The sequence below is a fragment of the Elaeis guineensis genome, chromosome 4 (assembly GCF_000442705.2).
Source record: "Elaeis guineensis isolate ETL-2024a chromosome 4, EG11, whole genome shotgun sequence".
Lineage (NCBI taxonomy): Eukaryota > Viridiplantae > Streptophyta > Magnoliopsida > Arecales > Arecaceae > Elaeis > Elaeis guineensis.
The window spans coordinates 23744774-23755575 of record NC_025996.2 but is presented as its reverse complement, the minus strand read 5'-3'; the positions used below and the strand labels follow the sequence as shown (position 1 = coordinate 23755575).

Genomic DNA, 10802 nt, shown 5'->3' with positions numbered 1-10802 from the left:
GTTTTAACCAAATTGAATGTGTTGAATCTCCACAACAAGGACATGCGACCCGTCCCTTTGTACTCCAGCCAGATAAATTGGCATATGCTGAAAAATCATTAATAGTCCATAACAAAGCTGCCCGTAGTTTAAATGTTTGGCCGTTGGAAGCATCAAATGCATCAACACCCTCCCACAACTGTTTCAATTCCTCTATCAAAGGCTGTAGAAAAATATCAATATCATTGCCTGGACCCTTATCTCCTGGAATAACCATTGACAAGATAAGTGATGATTGTTTCATGCACATCCACGATGGCAAATTGTAAGATATCAAAACGACTGGCCAAGTGCTGTAGGTAGAACTCAGGGTCCGAAATGATTGAAGCCATCAGAAGCTAAGCCAAACCTAACACTGCGAACATCAGAGGCAAAATCAGGATGCCTATCATCAAATGCATTCTATTGAAGACTATCTGCTGGATGTCTCAATATTCATCCTTTGTACGTCCTTCATGATGCCATCTCATTGATGAAGCTGTTTTTGATGATGCATAAATCCTTTTCAATCTAGGTATAAGAGGAAAGTAACGCAATACCTTGGCCGGTTTCTTTTTACTCCGCGTTGCATCCAATTCATTCAGTACATCATCTCGATCTTCTTTTTGTGTTATCCATCTTGAAGATCCACATACATTGCATGACTCTTGATTAGCATTTTCACCCCGATATAACATACAATCTTTCGGACAACTATGAATCTTTTCGTATCCAAGATCCAATTCCTTTACTACTTTCTTGGCTTCATAATACGATGGTGGTAAACGAGTGCTTTCTGGAAATGCATCCTTTAATAACTTGAGCAGCATGGTAAAACTCTTTCCAGACCATCCATTCAAATATTTTATATGAAATAAATGTACAAGAAAAGAAATCTTAGAAAATTTTGTACAATCCGGATATAATTCTTCGTCTGCATCTTTCATTAAGGTATGATAACGAGCTATCTCATCATTAGATGTATGTATGGGCTCCTCAACATGCATGCGTTCCGTATGCGTACATCCATCAAACATCCCAACTGTTTCTTGTATACTACTGGATTCTCCTAAATTTTGAACATCAAATCCAAAAGCATCTGTGATCAAACCCCTTATATCATCATCTCTTGCAGAATTGTCTTCTAGGCTAGTGGATCCAAAATGAGTCAGGGGTTGGTTACATGATGATGGCAACATAGATTCTCCATGAAAAATCCAGTCGGTATAACCTCTTAAAAAACCATTCCATACCAAATGTTCTTCAACATTTTGTGGATCTAAAGAAGAACTATTTACACATTTCCGACATGGACATAAAATCTTTCCATTCAAACTACTTTTCTCCATACCAAATTTAATGAAGTCATGAACTCCATCTAAATATTCTTTACTATTCTTTGATTTATTTATCCAACTTTTGTCCATTGTAGGATAAAAATGACCGAACTTGCAATTTATCTAAAAATAAAAAAAATTATACAATCTATATTAATGCAATGAGTAAAAAATATCAGTCATTTCATAAAATTCAAAAAAATAACAGCTAGATAAAGTTTACATAGTAAATGCTTGCTATCATCAACTAATAGGTAAAGAAGGTCCTATCCCATTCAGAAAATGCATTAATTCTATAGGTCAATTACAGAAATCAAATGATATGCAACAAGAGCCAAAAAAAATTCGGCAGCATTTCCCCTTAGTTCTTCCATATAGGAAGAACAAAAGGAAAATACCATCCGAAATTTTTTTCGAACCCTCAGCATACCATTTGATTATGGTAATGACCTATAGAATTACTCACATTTTTCAAACTGTCCATACTGGACAATCAATTGATCAATGTACATAATTCTTTTATCCGTACAAAAATAAATAAATGTACGGATACAATAGAATATGTACATTAATCAAAAGACGGGTCTATATTTCTATGCAATGTAATTTTTTTTTAAAATTAATTCATAATTAACATTGCCTGGCATTAAATTCACAACCATCACAAAAACACCCATGAAAATCTACTTAGCATGCATTTTAAAATTATTGCTAGCCATTTCTGTGATAAATTTTTATATTAATATAATTTAAAATTATTTAGATAAATTTCAACTCTAGCCATTTCTGTGATAAAAAGTTACAACTAATACTACAATTTAATGAGAGATTATCAACCAACTTGAATATTTCATAATGATATAGAAAACTATGCACCATGTGCTCATAATCTCCATATAACAGAAAAGATATTTAACTTTTCAATCACAACAAAATGAAGTCTAATCTGATAAATGGAAAGCTTGATATCTCGCTAGCATTAGGCTAAGAGCCACAAGGAAAAAAAAAACAAGTGTCATTTGATTGGACTGATCAGTAGTATGTGAACATTAGACCATACAAATCAAACAAAGCCACTTTCAACTATAAATACATGTCAAATAAGGATATACAAACTAGATTTGGGTAGTCACATCAATAACTAAAAATGATCACAATCAAAATAAAAGAGCTTTCCTCCACCTTAAATTGAGTCCATGGTAGATGCTAAGTTGTCTTATGGGCCTAATTCTCATGCGAAAGTTCAAAATTTAAAGCTAATTAGCTTTTTATCTTGTAAGGTGCTTGATTAGGACATCATATTTTACACAACTTACTAGTTAAAATAAATAAGTTTTATTTTTGCTTTTGAGGAAATCTTAAGTTATATTAGTTATTAAGATGAAAAATATTTCAATACTTCAATTATAGTTAATTTAAAATGACCATTTACAATGTGATATCCTTTGTAGTTTACCTTAGATATTATTAGTATTTTTTGGTACAAACCTTGAATACCGTTTGATCACTCATATTTTATTGTATTTCTAAATCCACCCTTTATGAAACTTTCATAAAAGACCGTAGAAAGTAGTTTATTCACATCTATTTCTGAAAACACACCCCACAAACTTACAAAAATGACCTACTTCATCTTTAATGTTGCATGTTTAAGCCAATATATATATATATATATATATATATATATATATCATTTTAGCAAAATAGACGCTCAAAACATGCATTCGGTATAGAAACAAATTATATTACTTAAATTAGACATTCTGTAGAAAACTATAACACCAAAACACAAAATTGTTCTGACGGATCGATAACCGGTGTCAGATTTAGGCAATTCGACCGGGCAGTCATATCCATCCGATCAAATTCCGATCCAAAGACCAACCAATCCACTGGGTGGCGGATCGGGGCCCAGAAGCCCCTCGCGACTGGCATTTCCATATAATGAATGAAATAAATGATTCATCACATCCGATCCACTCCCAAGTTTCACGGTTAGTAATTCTTGATAACGAAATCGAAGGATAAAACAAAAAAGACAAAAAGGAAATAGTTCCTGAATCAAGGTCTTCCCAGGGAACAAAAAAACCGAAGAAACTTAGCCCTGACGTGGGGAAAGAAAGCAATCTGGATCCAACTAATCCGAAGATTTCACACAGATTCTTGCATTGATTCCCATTTATTAAACTTCGATTTCAGATCTAGATCAAAATATGATCGGAGTTGCAACATTTCTATCGAATATTCATCAAAATAGTATTAGAAACAAAAAGAAAAGGATCGTTACACCAGCTACTAACCGTACCCGAGCACAAACCTCCGACGATTCACGAGGAATCCAAAGGGTCGTCAAGCTCTCTGCCTCCGAACTCCGGTCTGGCTGAAAGGAACGGATTAGTAATTTATGGTAGGCGCGACCGAAGCCGGGCCGGCCTGTAAATCGTATTTCAAATCCCTCTTAGCAGCGGGGAAGCACCACGATACATCACCCGAAACTTCACGATACTAGTGGTTCATAAAAATCATATGTAATGCCTAACCCTCCTTTCATTAAAGCATAGACATGGAAACAAAGAAGTAAACCAGCCAACCAAAATGATTGAAACAAGAAAAATAGAGCAGGGGAAAATAAAAAAGCAAAAATAACGTTGCCATGCCATTCTTCTTCCTCCACCATTGCAACATTTTATTATAAGAAATGGCTCCTAATTAATTAAATCACTCTGTGGGCTAACATTGCAAGAAAGCCGGCCAGCAACTCAAAAGCTTAAATGACGAAGAGAAAAAGGGAAGAGAAGGACCAACCTCGGAGGACAGGTACTCGAGGACGGCGGCGAGGAAGACCGGAGTGCCGGCGCTCACGGACGGCGGCTGCGCTACCGGTGGCAGAGATGGGGTCGGCGGAGGAAAGGATGGAAAGCAGGGGCGGCGGGAGATAGATTAGGGCACGGGAGATTGGGGGTATTAAACGAACCTAACGACGCTTTTTAGCGTCGTTAAATACCGTACAAAAGCGTCGGTATTTGCTTTATTTAACGACGCTTTTGCTAAAAGCGTCGGCGTTGACGTTGGATAGTTTTACGACGCTTTTAAGCGTCGTTAAACGACGACGCTTTTTAAAAGCATCGGCAGGTCAGCGCAACTTGCCGACGCTTCCCAAAAGCGTCGGCAAAAAATGGTTACTAAATCCCCTTTTCGTTGTAGTGAAAGATCTCGGTGAAGGACGAGTTTTTCACTGGTTTCTTGGCTTTGATTTGGTTCCATGAGGACAGAGAATCAAACAGCGTCAGATTTTCGGGCAACGGTTTCTAAAACAATGGGCTCAAGTTACCCAAGGTAGCCATGATCTTGTGGTGAAAACGAAGAAAATATAAGAACTAAATCGAGAGAGAGAGAGAGAGAGAGAGGAGGAGGAGGGGGGATTGGAGATTTGGTGAAGGAAGATGGGGAAGCAAGGAAGGATGTTAAGATGGTTTTATTTCCAATATTATTTTATATAATATTTTTGATACATTTTAAATTATTTTTTAATATAATATTATTATTTTTTTAGATGTGTGTGATTTATTTTTTTAAATTTTTTTATATCAATTATATAAGATGAAAATTTTATCTAATAAATTTTACCTATCAAATAGGATAAAATAAGTCTACATGAGCAAACCATATTACATTGGCTAAAATTTGATTGATCGTAAATTTTAAACTAAATTTTATTTTTAAATAATTTAATCTCATTTTAATCATAATCAAAATTTAAATAATTTTTATATTAATCTATAATATATTTATATTTATTTAACTCTTATACATCACCATCCAACATAAAATTCAAGTCATTGTCCAAGCTTCCTAACCGGCCGCTCCAAGCTCCATGGTCTAAAAAATTTAAGATATATTTTAAAAATAAATTTAAATAATTTTAAATATTATAAATTTAAAAATAAATCTAAAATATATTTTTTAATTTTTTAAAAAATATTTTATATAATCAGGAGCTTGTCTCCACCTAAAAAAGATAAATAATTTAAATTAACCAAAAAAAATAAATTAATAAAAAAGATAAATAAATGATTTATTTTTTGATTATTTTATCAAAAAAAAAATTTTTTTTCTCTGTCCCCATTCTAATTTTGATGTCCCCTCCCCGTTTTCCCTCCAGGCGCTCCGAAAACCCTCTCATTTCTTCCGCCTCTCCGTCTCCCCTCCCGAGAGCTCCCAAAACCCTACCGTCCTCCTCTTCCTCCTAGCGGCTCCGGCGAAGCCAAACCCAAGCTCGGTGCCGCCATCTCTCCTTCCCTCCGTTGAAGCCAAGCTCCGGTGAAGCCACAGATCAGTACGCTCTCCTACCCTCCGTTTCTCCTTCCCTAAAAATCGTCCTCTCCAACCATGCCCTATCGTCTGCACCACCCTCCGCCGCATCCCCCTCCCTCGACCTCTCAATCGCGCCGTCGTCTCCCTCACCGTGCCCTCTGTCTCGCCCGCGCCACCCTCCGCCGCGTCCCCCTGGTCGCCCGCCTCCGCACCTCCCTCGACTCCCAACCACCCTTCGCCCCGCCCGGAACCTACCTGCCGGCGTTTTTATTTTTTTTTTCCCAACCGCAGACGGAGACGGCCTTCGTCGCCCGCGCCACACTCTGCTTGTTTTTTTTTTTCCTTTTTTATTTCCTGGGTGTTGCCTTCGGGCTCATTTTGTTTCTTGCGTTCCATATTAATTGAGAATTTAGATTTAATTTCATATTTCCCTAGTTTTGTCTATTTGGTTGATTCAAGAACATATTTTAGCTTTATTTTGAACATTTTGATTCATTTTTGGGTTTTAATCATTGGGATTATGGTTGCGTTTGAGATTTTGGTTTCCTTTTGGATCTATCGAGTGCTATACTTTTGCCTGGCTTTTTTTGGGTAATGATTTTACTACAAGGGTTCTCTAATTTTCTTTTATGTGGTTTCTGGTTAAATTTTGAGGAGGTTGTTGTGTTGGTCCAGGTGGGAATTCAATAGAATGGAAGGAATCACAAAGAGTCATACCCTCCGACAATAGCTGCCTATTCAATGCTGCTGGGTGGGTTTTTTTTAGGATTATGGTGTCGTATTTTGGCAAGTGTGGGTGTGGATTGTTCGAGTAATTTCTCTGCTGCTCTTTTGTTGTTCTTGTTGTTTATCTTTGTGCAGGTATGTAATGGATCACGACAAGCACCGAGCTCCAGAGCTCAGTCAGGTTTCTCATCTGTTTTGACAGAATTTCTCATTACAATCCAATTTCCTGTACTTTTGAACATCTGATCCTATCATTGCTAATAGTATCAGTGCTGTTATTTTGGAATCAAACTTTTCTCTGAACACGCATCAAGAATATATTATGTACTATATATGTTTCCATCCTATATTAAACTTTCGATTTGGATGTTAAATGAGATCTACATATTTCAGGGCAACCTAGGATTGACCAATTAAGGATCATTCAGCTATTGATTGCAATTAGATGACCATGCGAAAATAATCTTATTTACTTGGACAATTGGTCAAAAATTTTACTAGATCTGCAACTAAGACATTTTGATTAGATAAAATGCCTCTACCAAACTGCCTACATTAGATTTTACAATCTTCCTTTCTTATTACCATCAATAGATTTATATAAATGACACCCAGATCTTGAATATACCAATGGACCTCTTATTACCTTTTCAACCAGTCGAACCAAGTTTTTTGCAGAACAGGTACATGCCAATAGATATGTTTGCAAATGGAAAAGATTAGCATTGGCAAGTGGCCACATTGAAGGCCTATTGCCTTTGGAACTCATTAACTTCTCTCTAGGTAGCTTATACACTTGTCCTTGTTTTTGTATACGTGTGTTGAACATTGTTGGCACATATCCTTTGGATGTTGCTTCCTTTCACACTACCCACCAGATTAATTTTTCTGATAATATTTTAGTGCTTTATCTGATCAAATGCTCATGCTTACAGATACAAGATACAGATATAGATAAAGTGCACATAGATGCACGTGCCTGTGTATGTATATCTGTATAAATTTGGTTTTCATGCATTTATATATGAATTATTATTAAAGGTGGTTCCTGATTTGAATGTCATGCATTTTAGGGCTGGAGCATAGATAAAAGCAAACGTGAACACAAGATATGCATACATGCATAAATATAAACACACACCCAGACACGTGTATTAATGTATGCATTTGTTTTTACAAACACACATTTGGACATGTCTGTTCATACATATATAACTGAACAAACAATGCCATTATACTATATTTCAGTTCTCTGCCTCATCTGATAAAGGCATGGCCATTCTAGTAGCCTCTTTACTGTGCTGCATTATACGATCAATTTGTACTTTGTGTATCCACCTGCTTTTCACTTTGCATGTTTTAATACATGCAATAAAATTTTTGTTTGCTGAAGGTTATAGCTGCAACAGTGGTGAGTGATCCAAGAAAATATAACCAAGCATTTCTTGGAAAATCAAATGAAGAATATTGTGGCTGGATTTTGAATCCCGAGAAGTGGGGAGGTGAGATCATCACATACTCCTTTAGTAATGAGAAATTTATGATGTTGCTAACTGATTGGTAGTATTTTTTATTGTGTTGTAGCCATGAATGCTTATAATTTTTAGGATGACAGTGAAATTTTGCAAAATTGAAATCCTTTTACTGCACATACTTTTCACAACTTCCAATTTTTTGCTGATTTGTTATGGCACGGGTACGACTTATTCTGCTACTTCTGTCACATCAAGGAGTTCTTTAAATGCATAGCTTACAAGTGTTAATCTTTTCTGATCTTAAATGTGTATTGTCATGCAGCTTGCTTGTAGTATCGAACTCTAGGTTTTCTGTTATAGTTGATATATCCTTCTATGAAGGCTTCCATTTTTATTTATGAATTCATACACAATATGAACTTATGCTATCCCTTGTTTGCCAAAGGAATCTGGCATGGATTGGATAATACATCTCGACACCGACGAGTTAATGCATCCTGCTGGTGCTCGAGAGTACTCTTTAAGGTGGTTGCTGTTGGATGTCTCTAGTGATGTTAATATGGTTATCTTTCGGAATTATGTAAGTTAGACTATTGCCTATTACATTTAACAATGATTTATATGTTGCATATATGGTAACCCTTTTTCTTAACGGGAAAGTTGCGTTGAGCGAGATGATATAAAGGATCCTTTCCGCGAGATAAATAGTGTGCCATTCTTTCTTTATACTCTAAATTTAACAATGCTGGTTGCTGATATGATTATGATTTACTATATTTATTGAAGTTAATTTTAGTATCCTCACCATTAATCTTAGTTGTAGTTTGCCATAAAAAAGAACTATTTATCGGGTATTCCCTGCATGCATGTGATGCAGATGGGCAATCAGTTCTATTCAGGAATTTTTCTTTTTTTGTCCCTATTACATTGGCTTTGTCTAAAATTGGTCCTGATTTTTGATTATTACATTGATGTAAACTCTCGTACAGTCAATTTGATATTGGCTTGTATTGTTCTAATTTTTTTAATTTTTTTATTTTCATATTGTAAGTTGTTGAGAAGAAAATTGACTTGCATGAGAGCTTTGTAGAAGCTTTATGGCTTTTGTGGTTAAAAAGAAAATTGACTTATATGGGAGCTTTGTAGAAGCTTTATGTCTTTGTAGTTGTTACTTAAGACTTGGGCATTTTATAACTATATGGATGCTGAATGAGACTTATCATTTTATTTGTAATTTTTGTTATAAAGATGGTGCGAGAAGAAACATGTAGAAATCTGTATAAAACTATGCATTTGAAGGATATTTGAATTATTATGAATAAATTAATTAATTTAAATTTCAGTATATTTTGCTTGTTTATTTGAAGAAAAAAAAATAGCAGGTTATTTTTTTTTATGATAACAAATTTTATCATTAATGGCAGGTTAACTTTTTGTGACAATAAATTTTGTCACTAAAAATTATTTTTTAATGACAAGTTAACTTTTTGTGATAACAAATGTTGTCACTAATGATATATTAATTTTTTTGTGATAATATATTTTGTCACAAAAAATTTTTTTATTGATATATTAATTTTTTGTGATAATAAATTTTATCACTAAAATTATTTTTAAATTACAGATTAATTTTTTGTGATAAAATATTTTGTCATTAAAATTATTTTTTTGGTGATAAAAATATTTCATCGCTTAAAGTATGTATCTTATTGTACTCAAAAATCTATTGAGACAAAATATTTTGTCGCAAAGTGGAATTCTTAGTGACAAAATGTTTTGTCACAGAGCTAGATTTTTAGGGACAAAAGATTTTTGTCACTTAATAATATATATGTAATAAAATCTTAATCTTTTTAGTGATGAAAATATTTTTTGTGATAAAATTTTTTATTTTTTTGTGATAAAATATTTGTCGTAGATAAGTTTTTTTTTTTATGATAAAATGCTATTTTGTTGCTAAAAATATATTTTTTTGTGACAAAACAAGTTTTATCGTAAAAAATCAGTCATGATTTATTACGACGGAGCTTTAGCAACAATTTTACGGTAAATTTTTTTTCATCATAAAAAAATTTAGCAACAAAAAATAGATTTTTTGTAACAAAATTTTTACCACAAAAAATCTTTTTTTTTGCAGTGAGGTTAACATTTTGTTAGAAGCAATAGAGTTACAAAATCATTATACAGGTGTTTATATTACTCCACTCATTTAAGAACCTTGTGAGTATCAAACAATGGATCTCACTTAATTTAAATATACAAACTAACCTGCAATTCGCATTGGCTCGGAAAGAAATTGGAGTGAGTTTCAATATCTATTGAATTACGCGTTGTTGATAAAAGTGACTCACTCAAATGAAATGAATGAGTTAATTAAAAGTAAGAGAGGGAAATATAGGCTAGAGGTGGGACACTCATGTTTTTCTTACCTTTTTGTTATTAATATAGCAGGAGGAACTATGATAGAACTTTTTTTCTTGGAATAGTAACTATGATAATTTAAGACAAGTGCCAAGTAAATGTAGCCATTTAAAGCCTTGGCTATCATAATGGTGTCACATGAAGTGACAGATGATTATCTGCAAAATCAAAGACTTAACACTCATAAACCTGTTTCGTTCAAAATAAAATAAATCATGAATTTATTCACTTTATTCATTTTAAACTAGGTTTGTTTGGACCTGATGCTAATTCAACTTGTCATTTACACTAATTATGTGTAGGTTTACAAATATCAAAGGGTGTACTTTAAATTTTGCGGCAATGTTTTTGTATTTTTGCCTTTCTGCCTTTCCTAGAGATTTATAAGTAACTAATTATTTCACCCATGCACATGTAAAAAAAAGAATTCTTGAATAGATTTTTGAAATTAAAAAGAGTAACATAGTTTCATAATGTTCTTTCTATTTGAACGATGTATGCTATTTTACTG

At 33.9% G+C, this 10802-nt stretch overlaps 1 protein-coding gene across 2 annotated transcripts; it reads left to right on the top strand.

The window, feature by feature from the left end:
* The first annotated feature begins 5509 nt into the window (after positions 1-5509).
* LOC105043336 (OVARIAN TUMOR DOMAIN-containing deubiquitinating enzyme 2-like) lies at positions 5510-9002 on the top strand. 2 transcript variants are annotated; one of them, XM_073255116.1, is made up of 6 exons: positions 5510-5691; positions 6345-6420; positions 6531-6576; positions 7789-7897; positions 8316-8395; positions 8531-9002. In XM_073255116.1, exons 3-6 carry the CDS (start codon positions 6538-6540, stop codon positions 8537-8539), a joined length of 237 nt encoding a protein of 78 aa, XP_073111217.1. In that variant the 5' UTR covers positions 5510-5691; positions 6345-6420; positions 6531-6537; the 3' UTR covers positions 8540-9002. The 2 variants fall into 2 exon arrangements, 1 of the variants encoding a protein (XP_073111217.1); XR_002164508.3 differs by having other exon boundaries at positions 6327-6420; positions 8316-9002.
* Positions 9003-10802: the final 1800 nt, after the last annotated feature.